We start from the raw sequence: 20131 nt of genomic DNA on the forward strand, positions 1-20131 counted from the left end.
TTTTATCCTTATAAAAAGCAAACATTTCCTACCTCTGTCCACTAAAAAAAAGTCTGAAACAAAGACCAACCTTCTTGTAATAAGCACCCCATAAGCCCAGATCGTGGTCTCTAAATACCATTTCCAATTGAAAGAAGCCAGGAACACTGAGGAAAAATCTGATTCTGAGTCAGGGGCAGGAAATGTACAGACAAAAATGGCACATCTTGTTATACCAGAAAGGGAGTTATCAAAGACATTACCTGGTAAGATAATGTCAATGGGAGCCAATTAGAAGCTTCCATTGGCCACAAACTGGACAATTTGATCCTCAATAAGGATAGTGATTGCAGATCAAAATGCATCAAATGTTCAACTTTGTGCATTTGGGTTTTTAATTTTTTATCTTAAAATAATGTCAAATTTACATAAAAGTTGCAGAAAGAATGCACAGAGCTCCCATAAACACTTTGCCCAGATTCCCCAATTGTTAACATTTCTGAATCCTTTGAGTATAAGATATACACATGGTGTCTCATTAACCCTTAATTCTTCAGTGTTTCTTTCTTTCTTTGAGGCACGCGGGCTTCTCTCTAGTTGTGGTAAGTGGGCTCAGTAGTTGAGGTGCACAGGCTTAGCTGCCCCGAGGCATGTGGGATCTTAGTTCCCTGACCAGTGATCAAACCCACATCCCCTGCATTGGAAGGCCGATTCTTAATCACTGGACCACCAGTGAAGTCCCTAGTGTTTCTTTCTTTTTTTTTTTTAACTGATTGGTTTTCTTAATTTTTTAAAATTAATTAATTAATTAATTTTTATTTTTGGCTGCGTTGTGTCTTCATTGCTGCACTTGGGCTTTCTCTAGTTGCGGCAAGCAGGAGCTACTCTTCGTTGCGGTGCGCCAGCTTCTCATTGCAGTGGCTTCTCTTGTTGCAGAATGCAGGCTCTCGGGCGCACAGGCTTCAGTAGTTGTGGCACGTGGGCTCAGTAGTTGTGGCTCGCAGACTCTAGAGCGCAGGCTCAGTAGTTGTGGCGTATGGGCTTAGTTGCTCCACGACATGGGGGAATCTTCCCGGACCAGGGCTTGAACCCGTGTCCCCTGCATTGGCAGGCGGATTCTTAACCACTGCGCCACCAGAGAAGTCCCAGTTTATTTCTTAAGTAAAGCACATTCTTCCATATAATCACAGTATGATCTTCAAAATCAGGAAATTAATATGGATCCAATATCACCCGGTAATTCCCAAATCCCATTCAGAGTTTCAGTAAAGTTCTTTAAAGCTCCAGCATCCGTCCCAGGATCACATGTTGTATTTTGCTGTCTAATTCAGTCTCCTGCAGTCTGGAACAATTCCTCATTCTTTCCTTGTCTTTTATGACCTTGATATTTTTGGAGATTACTGGCTGGCTAGTTATTTTGTAGAAAGCCTCTCAATTTGCTTTTCTTTAATATTTCCTCATGACTTATGCATTTAGGACAGAAACACAGAAGTGATGTTATGTTCTCAGTGCATGTATCAGGAGGCAAAGAATGTTGATTTCTTCCACTACTTATAACCTACCCTAATTATATTAACCTGATTATGTTAAAACGGTGTCTTCCAGGAACCTCCCCTGCGGTCCAGTGGTTAAGACTTCCCCTTCCAATGCAGGGGGTGCGAGTTCCATCCCTGGTCGGGGAGCTAAGATCTCACATGCCTTGCGGCCAAAAAACCAAAACATAAAACAGAAGCAATATTGTAACAAATTCAATAAAGGCTTTAAAAATGGTCCACATCAAAAATATATGTATATATTTTTTAAATTAATTAATTAATTAAATGGTGTCTTCCAGGTTTCTCCAGCATGAGTTAGTGTGTTGCACTTATCAGTAAGTGCCTTATTGGAAAATACCATGAAACTAATTAAATATCCGCTCCTCAACAGACCTTCACCCACCAGATTGAATATTCATTGATGACTCTTGCCTGAATCAAATTTTGTTGCTGTTGTTAGCAAAGAGGGTTTTATTTTTATTTACAAGAATTCTGGAGGAGGATGGCTGCTGGCATTGATTTGGTCAAATGATAATAGGGTTAATGACCTAGATTCTCTTGGCCTTTTTTCATGTAGCTAGATGGCTGCTGTGGCTCCAGGCAGCACATCCTCAATGAAGGCAGGAAAAAGGGAGTGGCACGGAGGTGTCCACCATGTCTGTCTCTTCTATCAGATAATGGTTGCTAAATGATGATTGTTTTCTAATTCCATCTTTGGCACTTCCTTCCTTATTGGCTCAACGAGATGTTCCAGTGTGGTTTTTTCTTGAAATTTTACCTGCCCCAGCTCTGGACTCCAGCCTTTCTCCAAGGAGCTTTCCTTCTGTTTAGTGGGAAATGATATTTAGAAACCAAGATCTGGGTACCAGGTGGGCTCATTGCTACCACAGTATCATTATTTCTTTTTTTTTTAAACAAATTTATTTATTTATTTATTTTTGGCTGCGTTGGGTCTTCGTTGCTGCGCACAGGCTTTCTCTAGTTGCGGCGAGCGGGGGCTACTCTTCTTTGCGGTACGCAGGTTTCTCATTGCAGTGGCTTCTCTTGTTGCAGAGCACGGGCTCTAGGCACGCGGGCTTCAGGAATTGTGGCTCATGGGGCTCTAGAGCGCAGGCTCAGTAGTTGTGGTGCACGGGCTTAGTTGCTCTGCGTCATGTGGGATCTTCCCGGACCAGGGCTCGAACCCGTGTCCCCTGCATTGGCAGGCGGATTCCTAACCACTGTGCCACCAGGGAAGGCCAGTGTCATTATTTCTTGCTTCTCTCATTGTAATATGTTACAATATGTCCCTATATTATCTTATGTCTTTAAACCCATGAGTGCACACCAATATCTCTAATTCTAATCCAACACCAAGGTTTATCCCAGCCCCTTTACATGTTTCTAAAGTCCTTCTGTGACCGTGAAAAACCTGGTTCCCGTGACACTCAGTGCTCATTCCCCAGCACCCCACCCCACCCCTGACCCCCACCCAGTGTGTATCCAAACTCTAGACACCCTGGCCAAGACCCAGTCCCAGATATAAACTTCCTGTTTAATTCCACCCCCATTGGGCACACTGGTTGAAAGCTTGGCCCCAACAGAGGCGCTAAATCTATGCATTTTAACTAAAAAATAAATAACCAGCAACTTTTTTTCATTTTTCTAGTAATTCCTTTTTATTTTATTTTACAAGAGCACAGGTTGGAAAACCTATTTTTTTCTTTCATTTTGTTTTGTTCAATTTTTATGGCATTATATATAAAATCAGTAACACTGGTTATCATATGTCAATCAAAAACTGATTGGCAGTTATCCCTAGCTTATCTTTTTTTAAATTTTTTGCTTACTTTACTGTTTTCCATGTATTTTTTTTTAATTGAAGTATAGTTGATTTACAATGTCATATTAGTTTCAGGTGTACAGCACAGTGATTCAGGTATATATATATGTGTATATATATATACACATATATATGTATATATATACACACATATATATATACATATATATGTGTATATATATATAAATTCTTTTTCAGATTCTTTTCCCTTATAGGTTATTACAAAATATTGAGTATAGTTCCCTGTGCTATACAGTAGGTCCTTGTTTGTTATCTATTTTATGTAAGTAGTGTATATATGTTAATCACAACCTCCTAATTTATCCCTCCCCCGCCCAACCAGTCACTTTTGAAGGCTACTTGGGAACCAACTCAAAATCTTGAAAATTATGAAATTTGAAAATTGACAAGCAAAAGAGAGAATTAAGTATTTATGCTGACTTACACCATCTGTACGTCTGGGTAACCACATAGATGAGGGGAAATTTCTCTTTATAGACCTATTCCAAAAGTAAATGAAGAAGTGGCAGATTTGACTATCACCACTTTGTAACTCTTAATGGATTATGAATCTAGGTGATGCTTATCGGCAGCCACTACCACCACGAGTGAGAAATGCGCTGACATTACCTGCCTCCTGGGGTTATGTACACGATATCACCTATGAAGTGTCCAGTCCAGTGGTTAAGACTCCGCCCTTCTACTGCAGGGGGAGTTTGATTCTTGGTCGGGGAACTAAGATCCCGCATGCCGCATGGCCAGCCAAAAAAAAAGCAGGGGGGGGGGGTGCGATAAATTGGGAGATTGGGATTGACATACTCACACTACTGTATACAAAATAGATAACTAATAAGGACCTACTGTATAGCACAGGGAACTCTACTCAATACTCTGTAATGACCTATATGGGAACAGAATCTAAAAAAAGAGTGGCTATATGTATATGTATAACTGATTCACTTTGCTGTACAGCAGAAACTAACACAACATTGTAAATCAACTTACTCCAAAAAAAATTAATTAAAAAGATTAAAAATTAAAAAAATTTTTTAAAAGAAAAAAAAAAAAAAAGGCAAGAAAACAAAGAGATCAAAGGGGGAGAATGGGGCTTCCCTGGTGGCGCAGTGGTTGAGAATCTGCCTGCCAATGCAGGGGACACGGGTTCGAGCCCTGGTCTGGGAAGATCCCACATGCCGCGGAGCAACTGGGCCCGTGAGCCACAACTACTGAGCCTGCACGTCTGGAGCCTGTGCTCTGCAACAATAGAGGCCGCGATAGTGAGAGGCCCGCGCACCGCGATGAAGAGTGGCCCCCGCTCACCGCAACTGGAGAAAGCCCTCGCACAGAAACGAAGACCCAACACAGCCATAAATAAATAAATAAATAAATAAATAAATAAAATAAAATAAAGGAATTCCTTTAAAAAAAAAGGGGGGGGGGAGAATGTATAAGCTAAAGGAGACCGAAGGGAAGCATCAACCAATTGAAACCAGTGGACTGATTCAAATAAATCATTAACAAATTATAAGACAATCAGGAAATGTGAACACTGGCTAGCTATTTGACGATATTAAGGAATTGCTGCTCATTTCTTTAGGCAGCATGATAGTATTGAGGTTATTATGTTTAAAAAAAGTCCGTATTTTAGAGATACATACTGAAATATTTATAGCTGGAGTGTCTGGGATTTGCAAACAGGAGGGGAATAGTGTGAAATTAGATGGGCTGAAGTTGGGTGATGGGCCTATGGGAGTTCATTATTAGACTATTCTGTCCACTTTTATGTGTTTGAATTTTTCCATAAAAATTTTTGTATGCTTCTTCCTAGTCTTTTATCTGGGCATCTCCATTTATTAGGGCTTTCTGGCTCATGGTAGGCACTCAATAAACATTGGGTAAGGCCCCATAGCTTCGTGGTTACAAACCCAGCTCTGGAATTGAAACCTGCTTGCTTCTTACTAATTGTGGGACCCTTCCTGGGTGAGTCACTCACTTCTGTTTCCCTAAATCTCTAAATCGGGGCTAGTAAATTATGCCTACCCCCTAGGGCTGTTGTAAATAGTAAATAAATTATGACTTGTAAGAGGTTTTTTTTTAATTAATTAATTAATTTTTGCCTGTGTTGGGTCTCCGTTGCTGCCCGCGGGCTTTCTCTAGTTGCAGCGAGCGCGGGCTACTCTTTGTTGTGGCTCACGGGCCCCTCATTGCAGTGGCTTCTCTTGCTGCGGAGCACGGGCTCTAGGCGCGTGGGCTTCAGTAGTTGTGGCTCACGGGCTCTAGAGCGCAGGCTCAGTAGTTGTGGCGCACGGGCTTAGTTGCTCCGCAGCATGTGGGATCTTCCCAGACCAGGGCTTCAACCCGTGTCCCCTGAATTGGCAGGCGGATTCCTAACCACTGCTCCACCAGGGAAGTCCAAAACTTATTTTTGTGTGTGTGTGTGGAATCATGTTCTTATCTTTTATGTATCATAATTTATTTAGGTTAACACAGTTCCTCAAAAAATTAAACACATAAGTACCATGTGATTCAGCAATTCCACTTCTGGGTATGGACCCAAAAGAAATAAAATCAGGAACTCAAACATATTTGCATACTCGTTCATAGCAGCGTGATTCACGATAACCAAAAGATGGAAGCAACCCAAGTGCCCATCAACAGATGAATGGATACACAAGAAATGGAATATCCACACAATGGAATATTATTCAGCCTTAAAAAGGAAGGAGAGTCTGACATCTGCTACAACATGGATGATCCTTGAGGACATGATGTTCAGTGAATGAAGTCAGTCACAAGAGGACAAATATTGTCTGATTTCACTTATAGGAGGTCGCTAGAAGAGTCAGTTTCATAGAGACAGAAAGTTGAATGGTGGCTGACAGGGGCTGGAGGGGGGAGGATGCGGAGTTAGTGTGTTTAATGGGGACAGAGTTTCAGTTTTGCAAGATGAAGAGTTCTGGAGATGGATGGTGCGGATGCTTGTACAACAATATGATACTTAACGTCACTGAACTGTACACTTAAATAGTTAAGATGGTAAGTTTTTTTTTTTTAAGATGGTTAAGTTTTATGTTATGTATATTTTATGGTAATTATGTTTATATTACCATTAAAAAAAAAGACTTAAGAACAGTGCCTGGGGCTTCTCTGGTGGTGCAGTGGTTAAGAATCCGCCTGCCAATGCAGGGGACACAGGTTTGATCCCTGGTCCAGGAAGATCCCACATGCCGCGGAGCAACTAAGCCCGTGCGCCACAACTACTGAGTCTGCTCTCTAGAGCCCGTGAGCCACAACTACTGAAGCTTGTGCGCCTAGAGCCCATGCTCCGCAACAAGAGAAGCCACCGCGATGACAAGCCCCCACTCACCGCAACAAGAGAAAGCCTGCGTGCAGCAGTGAAGACCCAACGCAGCCAAAAATAAATTAAATAAATAAATTTATATTTAAAAAAAAAAAAAAAGAACAGTGCCTGGCAGAGAGAGAACACGCTGTGCTTAGTAAACCACTGAACGTAGAGTAATTGAAATAACATCGCTGTACTGTGACCCACCAAGGGCACAGGGTCACATCATTCTTGTTCTCAGGTATGTGCCCCCGGGCTGGCCAATCACAGAGGCTCCACAAAGATTTTTTTTTTTCTTTTTTTTTTTTTTGGGCCACGCTGCTGCGGGGCATCCGGGATCTTTGTTCCCCCCACCAGGGATGGAACCCATGCCCCCTGCAGTGGAAGTGCAGAGTCCTAACCACCGACCTACCAGGGAAGTCCCAGATTTCATCTTCTGACTGCTTGAAACCCTTCAGGGTGCCTCACCACTTTTCCGGGCCCTCCCGACCCCTCCTTCCACCATCCGCCCTCTCCACGCCCTGCCCCGTCCAAACCCAGGGGAGTCAGTGCCCCCAAGGGCTGTTATGAACGGCCCCCACCAGACCCCCAGCTCTCCCACCAACGGCCTTGGCCCAGGATACCCCTTTGGCCTGGACCACGCACCCTGACTTACTCCACCGCCCCTGTTGGAACAGCCCGTGGCTCTGAGCTCCTCGGGAGAGATGTGTCTGGGCTCGCCCATCCCTCCAGGCAGGGCAGCCAGAGACTGGAGGGCGTGCATCCCCCTCTCTGGTGACTCTCCTAGGAGTCAAGGGCACAAGTGGCTTTAGCCAGAGGCTGGAGCTTCTAGAACAGCTGCCGGCACTCAGGTGAGAGGAAACACACATTGGGTCATGTGATCAGGGCAGGGTAGGGTGGAGGGCCCATATAGGCCTGGGGGGATGGCTATATGCCTCCTCTGCAGTGGCAAGTGGCCCTCAAGCCAGCCCTGCCACCCAGACCAGCGGGAGAAGCTGGGTCCTGAGGAGAGGCAGAGCAACAGTTGCCCCCCCGCCTGCGCGCTTCTCCTCTATCACCAGTGTCCCCCCCGTGGGCCCTCCTCAAAGGTCAGTCTGGGATGGAGGGAGCTGGGGTGGGACTGGCATCGCCAACCTCCCTGGGCAAGGTGACAGGTGAGGTGGTGGCTAGGTGGGTGGGCAGTGGATGAAAGCAGTGAACCCCAACCGGGGGGCTGAGAACACGGAGCAGCGGGCACAGCCCACCCCTTCCCAAGGGGCACCCTCCAGTCTTAGGACTGGCTGTTCCAGGGCCAGGGAGTTTAACTGCCCAACCCCTCGCCTTCCCTTCCTCCCTGCCACACGGGCAGCAAGAAGCAGGTCCGCCCCACCACACCCTCACCCACCCCAGGACCCCCGTGGTCAGCTCAGGGTGCTCCGCGTTGTCCTGGGCGGGGGGGGGCGGGGTGGTGGTGGTGGGGGGCAGGGGCTGAGCCAGGGCGGTTGGAGCTTGCAGCGAGGGACCCTGGCTCAGGAGCGCCGCCTGGTGGAGAGAAAGAAGACAAAGGCGCAGCGGCAGGTTTCTGTACAGGAAGTCGGATTATACATTTTAGTAACCGGGCGAGAGAAACGAGGCATCGGGGCAACAGTGCAGGGGCCACAGGAAGAATAAGAGATCGAGAGCTAGGGTTTGGCATAAATCTTACAAAGTGTATAAAGAATCTGTGTTTCTCTACAATAACAAAAAAACCAAAGGCTACAAGAGCGGTTGTATATACAAAACACGGAGATATTGCTTCACTTGCAAACAGGTTCCTGACCAGACAGGGAGACAAGACAGAGAGAAGGGCACAGGGAGGGGGTGGTGGGTGGAGAGCGCGCCGCGTGCAAAAAGGAGGGTGAGGTGGGGAGAGGGTCTTCTCCCAGCATAAATCTACAGGCAGGAGCTGGAGTCCCGCACGCACGGGAGAAGTCGAAGGCATGTGCGCTGCTGGCTGTGCGCGGGGGAGCGGGATGCCGAGAGCCAAGAGTGTCCGTCTGCCCGGCCCCTGGCGCCTTGCTCTTCGGGCTTCAGCCTGGAATGGGGTTCTGGGTGGGGACCGGGGGCCAGCTGGGCCAGCTGGCCAGAGAGGGAGGGCGGCGATTGCTCCCCGGTGGCTACCGTGGAAAACTGGAGAAGCCTGCTCGGTGTGCCCATCCTCTTGGCCTCTGGCCGGCCCGGTCCATCCTGCCACCCTCCCCGCCCCGCTGAGATGCCCACTGGGACCCAAGGAGAGCAGGTACAGCAGCCGGGGCTTCTAGCTTTCCTTGGGCGGGACAGGAGATGCCGCTCAACTCCTGTTCTTCGTGCGGAGCTCGATGGGAGGGCAGGAGCCAGTCACAGAGGGGTGGAGGGGGTGGGCAGGGAGGACAGGGCAGTGAGGGGTGGGCGGAGGACGAGGACGTGCACGCACGCTGAGACCAGGCGCGGGGCGGTCACAGGTTCTGGCAGCACTGCAGCTTGCTGGGTTTCTGTCCGTCGGTGGTGGGTGGCACGCTGATGTCCACCACGTTGTTTCCGGGGGACTCGTCGTGCGCTGCGCGGTCCGCGATCTGCTTCTGTGACACGATGCGGTAGATCTCTGCGGTGGGCGGGGGCGGGGAGAACGACACAGGGTGAATGCGCTGTGTGCCCCCAATCTCGGTTACCTCCCCCTCCCACAGGACTCATCTGGATGTCACCTCCTCACGGTAGCGCCCTGGATGCTGAGTTGGAACCCCTTCCAAAGGCTCCCACTGTGCCCTGTGCACCCCCATCACGTCAGGGGGAGCCATGCCATGGGCTGGGCTCCTGGAGGCTCCCTGCCCATCCCCAATGCTGGCTGTGTACTCAGCAAGGGAAGGACCCATATCTGTTTGCAGATGTTAATCCTCAGCCCAGGCCTCTCATTCTTTAAGATCAGAGGCCCTCCTCCCTCAGGAGAAACTCCCAGAAGCCCAGGGGCTCTGGGACCCTGAGGTCACCTGCCTCCCCAGCTGACCCTGTGGGCTATTCTCTAGTGAAGCCATGGCAGGGCCCATCTACGGGAGCTGGGCTGAGAGGGTCTCTGTGCCCTGAGTGCCAGCAGGGGTGGGATCTGGCCTCACGCTGTAAAGGGTGCCCTGTTTGTCCTCGTGTCCAGACTGAACAGCAGTTTTAAGGAAGGAAGGTTCAGGGGCTGCGTTCTGGAGCACGTGACCCGTGTGGCTGGTGCCCTTCCCACGCCCACCCTCTGTGATCCCACGTGGGCCCTGTGACCACCTGTGAGAATGTTCTTGAAAGCTTCCTCTACGTTGGTGGAATCCAAGGCTGAGGTCTCAATGAAGGACAAGTTGTTCTTTTCTGAAAGAGAGAATATTTGCTCAGGTGAGTCAGCTGGTGGAGCGGGGGGAGGGTGGTCCCCTATACCCTCCTCTTGGGGACCTTGGCTGCCTGTCCGCTCACCTGGCCCAGGAAATGAAGGGCTGGGGCCGAAGGGGTAGGACTGAGATGCCCACCCCTGCAGCCATGGGCACGGCCAGGGAAGATGCACCTGGTGCAGGGGAGCTGCCTGCATTCCAGATGCTTCTCGGATGCTTCAGTCAGAGTCTCGCTCTCAGGAGTGTGGCACACAGAGGCCCTGGCCAGAGCAGATGGCCCTGAGCGACACCTGGCAGCCCTCTGGCCACGCCCTCTGGCCCGGCGTGCGCTCACCTGCGAAGGCGCGGGCCTCATCCGTGGGCACGGCCCGCAGGTGGCGCAGGTCGCTCTTGTTGCCCACCAGCATGATGACGATGTTGCTGTCGGCGTGGTCCCGCAGCTCCTTCAGCCAGCGCTCCACGTTCTCGTAAGTCAGGTGCTTGGCGATGTCATACACCAGCAGCGCGCCCACTGCACCACGGTAGTACCTGCAGCGACGGGGGCAGGGCCCAGGCGTGAGCCGAGCCAGCGTCCCTGGGGGGCCCCCAGGCTCTATGGGCAGTGGCTCCTTGGCCCGAGGGGTGGCCATCAGGGCCTCGAGGGAGGGGTGCGTGTCCTGAGGCCCCGGCTCCACTCCCCAGATTCCGCTCAGGAATGGGGAGGCCTAAGGAGGGAGTTTGGGATCTGGGGTCAGAAGACACCCACGGCGTCAGCCACCAAAAGGGGAGGAGGAAAACTGACTATGCAGGGAAAGGGCAGAAGCTCTAATGCCTGCCGTGGCCTTGCCCGCCCAGAGCACCAAGGAGACAGACGGACAAACATTCACTCCAAGGGATCAAGGAGCCGAGAAGGTGACCAGGCCTCGGTGGAGGAACTCCAGAAGACAGCAAGTGACTGACAGGGATTGGCCAGGAGTTGGGAGGGTCAGGGAAGAGGCAGTCGAGGGGGTCCTGATGGTGGGGTGGCCACAGGGGGGCCAGGGGGGCCAGGGTTGCACCTGGAAAAGGCAGGCTGGGCAGGGCGGGCCGAGCAGGCAGGCTAGGGAGCGGGCAGAGCCTGATAACAGCCCTCACCGTGTAGCCAGCACCCGGTGACACTGCAGTGCCTCAATGGGATGCCAGGGATCAGAGAGGCCGTGGGACATGCCCACCTGGGGTCACAGCCTGACCTAGCCTGGGCACTGGCCTTTCAGAGGGTCCCACAGCTCCTGGGGGTGTCTTGTCCCTCCACCCTGCGTCCCCTGCTCTCGGGTCTGTGCTCTCCCCTTCCCCCGCCCCCCCAGCCCAACTCCTACCCATCTCTTGGGGCCCATGGCCTCCCCGGCCCCGCCACTCACGCCGAGGTGATGGCGCGGTAGCGCTCCTGGCCGGCGGTGTCCCAGATCTGCGCCTTGATGGTCTTGCCGTCCACCTGGATGCTGCGGGTGGCGAACTCCACGCCGATGGTGCTCTTGCTCTCCAGGTTGAACTCGTTGCGGGTGAAGCGCGACAGCAGGTTGCTCTTCCCCACACCCGAGTCCCCGATGAGCACCACTTTGGGGGCGGGGAGGGATACAAGTGAGCCTCCCTGGGTCAGAGGGGGGCAGTGCCCCCGAGCCAAGACCCCACATGCTGCCCACGTCCACCCACAGAACCTTCACAGGGGCGCCCCGGGTGCTGCAGACACGCGACAGCCAGGGACGGGGCAGAGTCGGAGCTGTCCTGGGGCCCCTGGCCCGAGGCACCACGTTTCCTAGTACAGAAGCGAATAGGGTCCTTCAGAGAAGGGCTGCCCCTGCTCTGATGGGACACAGGGATCCGGGTATCCCGGCAGAAGGCAGCTTGGGGATCCATCAACTCCCAAACCTCCACGGCAGCCTGGTGACCTGGGCAGCCAGGCATGCCTGAGAAAGCCCCAGGGCTGGGTGACCTTGGGCAAGTCACTTAACGTCTCTGGGCTGCCTTTTCCACAGGTGTGAAAAGGGAGACAGTAACAAGAGCCACCTCGGGGACGGGGACACGGGAATGCCTGGGATCAGAACTCAGCCAGCATCTCGTACGCTAAGACAGGGTGGGGGTGGGGGGTCAGATCGTCCTGCAGGGAGGTGGGCACACGGGCCCTCCTGAGCAGCGCAGGGCAGAGCAGGGCAGGCATAGGCGGGTCTTTCCCTCCATCCCTCCCTTTATTGAGTTTCCTGCCCCCACCTGTAGAAGCCCTGCCTCTAGGGGCCCAGCAGCTCCAAGCTCTAGGCTGGAGGGTCCTGGAGGGGCCTGGGCCTGGAGGGCTGTGCTCAGACCCAGGACACACTGGGGACTCGTGTCAGTGTGTGCATAGGTGTGTGTGCGGCGCAGAAGAAACAGCCTTTCTTTCCGGACGCCCCAGCTGGAAACCACAGGGACCCCCAAGTGTGGGCCTTAGGCTCTGGCACCCTAGGGTGGCTCTGGCACCCTAGGGTGGCTCTGGCTCGTGGGGAGCCACGGGGGCTGCAGACTTGGTCACTCAAGGCCCCGATGAAAAGTTTTTCCTTGATGAGAACTTCTATGTGTACGTGTTCAGATTCCTGCTGCTTCTTACCACTTGCACTGCTCCCCGACCCCAGGCCATCATCACTCCCGTCACTCCCGGTTGCTGTGACAGCCCCCTCCCTGGTGCCCGCCCTTACATTTACTCTCAGCTTCAGCCAACAGGCTGTTTCCCTCTTGGCCGCCAGAGGGTGCCTGTGAGCACCCTGCGTGGGTCCCGTCCCTCCTCTGCCTACAGCCCTCCAGGGCTCCCACCTCCAAAGTCCTCCTGGCAGCCCACAGGGCCGTGCATGACCTGAGCCGTCCCCTCCCTGCCCTCACCTCCTCCCTCTCTCTCCCTTGCTCACCCTGCTCCAGACACACGGGCCTCCCTGCAACGCTACCCTTTGCCTGGAGTGTTCTTCCCTAGGTACCCACCAGGTTCCTGCCCTCATCTCCTCTGTGTGGCCCCTCGGATGGCACTTGATCGAGGAGGCTCCCCGCAGCCATCCTCTTAAAACCCCACTCCCAGGACTTTGCTGGCGGTCCAGTGGTTAAGACTCCGTGCTTCCACCGCAGGGGGCCCAGGTTCAATCCCTGGTCGGGGAACTAGATCCCGCATGCTGCAACTACGAGCCGGCATGCCGCAACTAAAGATCCCGCACACCGCAACTAAGACCCGGCACAGCCAAATAAATAAATAAATAAATATTTTTTAAAAAACCCAAAAACCTACTCCCCCCAACACTCCCCATTCCCCTCCCCTACCTTTCCCCCATAGCTCTCCCTACCCTCTCACACTCGCCAGGTTTCCCTTATAGATTTTTTTTTGTCATTCTGCCTCGAGGGCAGCCATCTCAGACAGTCTGGTTCCCTGCTGTATCCCCAGGACCTGGTGCACTGCCCGGCGCACGGGACGCACCTGATCAATGCCTGTCGAATGAACAAACGCCGAAGTGGCTGGCGGAGCTTCCCAGGCCCACCTCCCCCCACACTGGAAGATGCCCAGGTCACCATCCTTGGGCCACAAGTAAGGAGGGGGTGGGCCAGGCAGCCCCCAGGACCCAGCACCCTCTCTGGACAGGCTGCTTTAGAGCCAAGAACAACAAGAACAGGAAGAACGTTCCGTGCTGAGAAAGCTCTGGATGTGCCATCACCTCACATATGCATCACGTGACCCACTTTACAGATGAGAAACTGAGGTACAGACAGCGGAATGACCAGCTTAAGGCACGTGGTCACCAAGGGTAGAGCTGGGGTCTGAGCCCGTGCATAACTGCAGCCTCGCTCCCACCCCCCAACCAAGCTCAGCAAGCAGCAACTTGCCCACGGCCACCCAGCTGGAGAGCGGTCCAGCAGGATGTGAACCCAGGTTTTCTGGATCCAGGGCTGAGCTCAGGGGTCTGGGTTCAGCTTCCTCCTCTCCCACCATCTGGGGTATCCTGAACCCCTAGAGTAGCTAGCAAACTCCTATTTGTCCTTCAAAATCCCTGGGTTCAGGCTTCTCCTCTTCTCCCAAACCACCACATGGCCTAGCCCACAACACCTGTGATGAGTGTCAGGGTCCTCCCCTGACACTGGGGGCACCCAGCATAAGAATGCCAAGTTGACTTCAGAGAAAGGTAGAAAGAGGTGAATGGACATGGGCCTGGGTCTGAGGGCCAAGGGCGCCCAGCCATGCCAGTGGGGCCATGACTGGACTGACCGTAGGGCCCACTGTCCACGCCCTCACCCCGTCACCTCCTGCCCACGGCAGCTACAGGAACCCAGCCAAAGCCAGGGAGGTCTGCACGTAGTTCTCACATCCTCAGGAACAGAACAGGAAATGAGGAGGAGGGTCCTTTTGGGCCCTTGCCTGTATCCTCCCCACCCTCTCACTCCCTTCCCAGCCCTGTCCAGCTGTCCAGCCTCGGGGTCCCCTTTGCCACATCGGGGTTCTGCCCTGGCCCAGCCAACCATCTCCTCAGCCCCTCAGGCCAGGCCCAGCCCTAAAGGCTTTGTTACGTAGTTCTCAGGGCCACCCCAGGGACAGGTGTTCACATTATCGTGTACAGTTGGAGACACTCAATACAGAGTGACCAAGTTCCCTGGCCCAAGGTCACCCAGTGAGAACAGTGGGGGCCAGAGCAGAACAAGGGCCACCAGCTGCTGCCCGGACAAATGGCGGGAAGGCGGGGCTGCCCCCGCGGTCCCTGGCACGCGGTGCCCAATGCAGAAGTGGCCGGCAGGGCAGCGGCCGGGCTGGTCCCATGTGCAGGCTGGGAATGAGAATGGCATTGTCCAAGATACAAGTCATCTGTTGTCTCAGGGAAAGAAAGGGCCCTTGAGGACACAGCCCCCAGCATTTCCACAGGAGTTGGTGGCATCACTGGCCAGGACACGGTCCCCCTGGGCATACCACTTGGCTGGCAAAGCAGGCAAGCCCAGTTGGCAAAAACAAAGAGCTGGCACCTCTTGGAAGCCCTTGGTCCTCTGGCCCACCCCACGACAGTGTGGCACATCTGGGGCCCCCATTCTGACACTCAGGTCACCGAGTGGCCATTGGGGGCGCTCGGCTCCCCGACTCCAGACAGAGCAGGGCTCCACCCCTCCCCCAGGAAGCAGGCCCTGCAGATCCCAGGCCCCAGGGACTGGCCGGGGGAGGAAAAGCCAGAGCTATTCCCGGGGGGAATCAGACAGCAGAGGACAGGTGCCCGACACCGGGGCACAGGCAGGGCCACCATTCATAATGGGGGGTGCTGGTGTGCTCGGGTCCCAGACCAGCCGGCCAGGTGTGAGCCCTGCTCAGGCTGGAGAGCCAGGAGGCTGCCTCGGGAGCACCTGGTGAGCACTGGGGCCGGCCTGTTCCCTGGGAGTGAGTGGTGGGAGCTCTGGGAAGGCCCTGGTGGCCCTTGGGGACCTAGCTGCTCGCACTGTGGCCCCTGCCGCCCAGTCCCTCAGAGAAGAGTTTGGGGCGCCCCCGGGAATCGATCGGCAGGCTGGGAAAATGGCCCTTCGCTGAAAAGGATAAAATGTTAGCAAGATAAATGTGAGGACCTATAATTAGGTACAAATAAACAACCTCACTCCTGGGGTGGGGGGGGATGAGCAGGGAGGAAAACAAGCCGCATGGGGGCTGGGGGGGGGGTGGAACACCCAGGGGGATCTGCTGGCCTCCGCCGGGAGGTCAGGAGAGCCAACCTGTGACGTGGCTGCCAAAAAAAGCAAGTCAGTGGTGGGAAGGCTGGAGAGGGGGGGCAGCCAGGGTCCCACGTGAGAGGTGTGGGCCCTCTGTGCCCAGGGCAGGGCCAGGGGAAGGTGACTGAAGCCTGGGGGAGGCTGGGCACGGGATGGGGGATGAGAGGATCACAGCCCCCCTCCACTCCTGAAGGACTCCCCGCACCAGGCGGCAGGGCTGGGGAGATGTACGGTTAGAGTACTGGTCCTTGTCAACCCTTCTGGCACAGCTGTGTCCTGGACACCTCTCTACTGCCTAGGCCTGACCCTCTGCAGGCCACGCGGTCTCAGGAGGGTCTGTGGGGTGCAGTGTATTCACGTTTCGGTCTACCTGCCATGTTTATGGCCAGTGATGCCATGGTGGCGGCTTGCCTGCCTGCTGGCTTCCTTCTTTCCTTCTATGAGTCAGAAAGAATTTCCTTTTCCTATTTAAGTGAGACAAAAACTGAGTGGATTTAAAAACAAATATTAGGGGACTTCCCTGGTGGCGCAGTGGTTAAGAATCCGCCTGCCAATGCAGGGGACACAGGTTCGAGCCCCGGTCTGGGAAGATCCCACATGCCGCAGAGCAACTAAGCCCGTGCGCCACAACTACTGAGCCCGTGTGCCACAACTACTGAAGCCCACATGCCTAGAGCCTGTGCTCCACAAGAAGAGAAGCCACTGCAATGAGAAGCACGCGCACTGTATCGAAGAGTAGCCCCCGCTCGCCGCAACTAGAGAAAGTCCGCACGTGCACAGCAACAAAGATGCAACACAGACAAAAATAAAAAATAAATTTATAAAAACAAACAAACAAATATTAAAAGATAATAGAGGGTCCTCCAACAAGGCGTTAAGTGTGAAGGTGAGGTCTCAGAGGACCAGTTTGGTAAATGCTGACCTTGTGAGTTACACTTTCTCTTCTGACCTGGCTTGAGACAGTCAGCAGGGCACCTGCTCGACTCAGAAAAGGAGCCCAGTGGCAGAGGGCAGCAGGGCAGGCAGGCACCGCCCCCCCCCCCCCACCAGTTGTCGCAGTAGTGTTTCCAGGAAGAGGACTCCGGAGATGAATCCTGAGAAGCACACAGCCTGCTCCATTGCCCCTGACCCAATAACTGGACTTCTGGGAACATACTTCAAGGAAATAACCCAAAGGGCAAAAGATGACTCGTGCAAACACTTGGAGCTGGGTTATTTACAACAGCAAATGGCTGAAAATAACGAGTGGGGAATGACCACGGAAACACTGGGAGGAACGCCCCCTGCCCTTGTAGTAACACATCCAGGTGGGTGCCAGCCAGGACCTGGGGAGCAGCTGCCTCAGGGTGGGCTGGGTAGAGACAGGCACCAGCTGCAGCAGGACTGGCGTCCAGTCACCTGTCATCCGTCCCCAAGGCCCTGACAGAGCTTCCTCTGCCTCTAAAGTGAGACCCCAAGGTTCAGTCGGCACAAGGGCCTGGGCCCAATGCCTGCCGACCACACAGCCTCACTTGCCAGCAACGTATCAGCCTGCAGGCAGCTCCTCGAGCCCATGGTGCTGTGTGGCAACTCCGGACCTTTGCATGGGGACTCTCTCTGCCCAGAAACCTTTTACCACGTGGATATCCCAGGTAGGAAGCGCTCCATCCCATCTTCTACATTCCCAAGGTCCCCAGAACCCCAGACCCAACCAGGGATAATACCATAGACACACAATGTCACACAGGCCACACTCCCAGGGATGGCCAAGCTCCCCCAACGAGGGAAAGATGTCTATGGCTGGCATGGGAAGCACACCCTCACGCAGCAGGCAGCATAGCAAAGGTGTCCTGTGTGCATCCAGGGGTTAGCTCTCAAGGGTGACCAATGCCAGCCAGCGAGCCCAACACAGCAGCACCGGACCTGGCCAAAGCCTAGGTTGGCACAGAAGGCACTGGAAAGTCAGTGACCCCTAAGCTGCCTGACCTTCCTAGGCCTTACTTGAGGCTCCTAGAGCCCTCTGTTGCCCTGGCAGGGAAGATCCTCCAGCAGGTTGGAGGAGACCATCTGACAACACCAGTCCTAGATCTTGACCACAAGCTCCCCCAGATACACTCCTTAAGTGGTCTGGGTTCAAATCTTGATTTAATACTGAAACTGTCCCTCCAGTTTCCAGGTCCATAAAGAGAGATGCTGGATAATATCGATCTCACAGGGTTGTGGTGAGGATTTCAATGAATTCATGTGTGTAAAGTGCTCAGAAAAGTGCAGGTGCTTGGACAGCGCTCTCAAGAGATCTAAGAGTTAAGACATAATTATTGCTGTTAACCACCAGGCCTGGGTTCAGCACACACAGTCCCCCGCCACGACCGCAGGTGCCCGTCCACGCAATTCCGACTCTGCTCCCCAATCCAGGGTCCACCCCCCACCCCCCGCCACACACGCACCTCAACCCCCATTGTCCGCCCCTCCCTTCCCGGGCTCCGCCCCCAGATGCACTGCCACCAATCAAGACTGGCCCCTCCTACTCCACGAGAGCAACACCCCCACCCGCCCACCCTAGCCCACTTATTGGACACGCCCACCACATCCTAGCCCCGCCTCTAACGGACACGCCCCCATCACGAAGGGAGCTTTCCACCCAGCTCGGACCGCCAAATGCTCGGGCGGCCCCGTCCCCTCTGACTGCCCCGCCCCTAACGGCCTCTCCCACTGCCCCGGGCCCCACCCCCCTGGGCCCTGGCCCCGCCTCGGAGCATCCCGGGCCCCCAAGCCTCTCTGGACAGCCTGCCCCGCATGGCTGCGCATCCCGGCCCGAACTTGACCAAGCCCGGCCTGCAATGGCCATCCCGGCTGCCTGGCCTGCCAGGCCCCAAGCCTCGGGCTCCGGCATGGGCCCAGAGGCCTGGAGCGCAGCCTGGGTGCTTGCCCGGCGCCTCGCCGCCGCCCGCTCGCCCGTCTGTGCCCCACCAACCGCACCTTTGAATAGGTAGTCGTACTCGTCGTCCCGAGTCCCCATTGTCCTGGCGCTTCCGGCGCGATTGGCGACTTCGCAGCCCCACCACAAACACCCGACGGGGGCGGAGCCGGCGCCGCGCAGAGCGGCGACCGGATGGCCAATCAGCGATGGGTGGCGTAGCGACCGGCACCCAGAGAAGCCAATAAGAGGCGGAAGCAGAGCCCCAGGGGTGGGCGTCGCCGGAGATCCACCTTCTTCTCCCTCGGTCTCCTGGAGAAAGGCGGAAGGAATGCGGACCTTTCTGAAGTGACGGCCTCGCCAGCCTATCACAGGCGAGCTCTGGAAGGCGGGGCGGAAAACTGGAACAATGAAACGGATTGACGGAGCTAGTAGCCAATGAGGGGTTTGATTCTGACAGTACCGGACCAGCAGAGGACCTGTCCGGGAGGGGAACTAGGGCTACGTCCAGGTAGTGTTACGCTATTTACCGTCCCGATGACGTCATAGGTCAATGCGCGCTGCTCTGCGGACCGCCCACCCGCACCCCCACCCCCGCTGCCCCCAGAAATGACAGTTTCTGGGGGGACATCTGAGTGGGGACTTTTTTAGCTTAGAGGTCCCCTCTCCTCTCTGGGTTGCAGTTTTCTCCCTCTGTAAAACGGGAGAAACTCACCTTATGGAATCTTTGGAGTATGACTAGATCGTTGACCTAAACACATACTAAATCAACCATCCACTGTCTGTCATTAAGTCTTTGTTTAACAAATATTTATAAATCCTTACTGGGTGTCAGACTGTCTCCCCTTCTCTGTCCCCTTATCCTGTTTTATTCCATCCCCCACCCCAAGGATTTATCCCTACTTGACATTAAAGTATGCATTTCTTTCTCGATCCTGTTAAAAAACAAACTTCTACTGAGTAAGTGTGAAGGTCTAATTGCCTTTATTAAAAGATTCATGAATCAAGCAGCATCTCATCTGTCAAGCAGAGATACTCCCAGAGGTCGTACAAAATGTAAGACTTTTATAGAAAAGAGGATGAGACAAGAAGTCATGGACAATAGTAAAATGAAAGTTAATTCGGAGGAAAGTAAGCGTTCAGGTGAGGACAGCTTCTCATTGGCTAAGTTGTGGTGTTTCCATTGGCTGGGCTTGTTGCTGGGAGGGAAGAAAATCTCTTCTCCAGCTTTAGTAAAGTAATTGCAGTTACTGTTTGGGAGTGCAAGGTACATACATCTCTTCTGGTTGGGGTCTGTAATTGATGTCTTCCTGTTTGGGGCAACTGAGGAGTGGCAGGGCATAAGAGCTCCCTCTGCAAGACTTCCTGACTCCAATTTTAGTTGAGGTTTCCTCTTTTAAATTTTCACAATCCTATTTAGTTTCTGTCCCCCACCAACAGAACATCAGCCATGTGAGGGCAGGGGCTGTGTCTGTGGCAGTCGCTGCTGTGTCCCCAGTGGGC

At 53.7% G+C, this 20131-nt stretch overlaps 1 protein-coding gene across 1 annotated transcript; it reads right to left on the minus strand.

The window, feature by feature from the left end:
- Positions 1 to 8237: 8237 nt before the first annotated feature.
- RAB11B (RAB11B, member RAS oncogene family) lies at positions 8238 to 18830 on the minus strand. Its single transcript, XM_061190577.1, has 5 exons — positions 18691 to 18830; positions 11412 to 11607; positions 10370 to 10563; positions 9938 to 10018; positions 8238 to 9278 (listed from the first exon to the last, which is right to left on the minus strand). The coding sequence occupies exons 1-5, from the start codon at positions 18728 to 18730 to the stop codon at positions 9133 to 9135; spliced, it is 657 nt and encodes a 218-aa protein (XP_061046560.1). The 5' UTR covers positions 18731 to 18830; the 3' UTR covers positions 8238 to 9132.
- Between the last annotated feature and the right edge of the window lie 1301 nt (positions 18831 to 20131).

This window comes from Eubalaena glacialis, chromosome 4, assembly GCF_028564815.1.
Source record: "Eubalaena glacialis isolate mEubGla1 chromosome 4, mEubGla1.1.hap2.+ XY, whole genome shotgun sequence".
NCBI classification, from domain to species: Eukaryota; Metazoa; Chordata; class Mammalia; order Artiodactyla; family Balaenidae; genus Eubalaena; species Eubalaena glacialis.

Excerpts from the sequence above, each read along its gene's own strand:
- RAB11B (XM_061190577.1), bottom strand. The coding sequence starts at position 18,730 with ATGGGGACTCGGGACGACGAGTACGACTACCTATTCAAAG. Across the intron at positions 11,608-18,690 it reads GTACGACTACCTATTCAAAG|TGGTGCTCATCGGGGACTCG; the intron begins GTGCGGTTGGTG and ends CCGCCCCCAAAG. Across the intron at positions 9,279-9,937 it reads TTTCAAGAACATTCTCACAG|AGATCTACCGCATCGTGTCA; the intron begins GTGGTCACAGGG and ends CGCCCACCGCAG.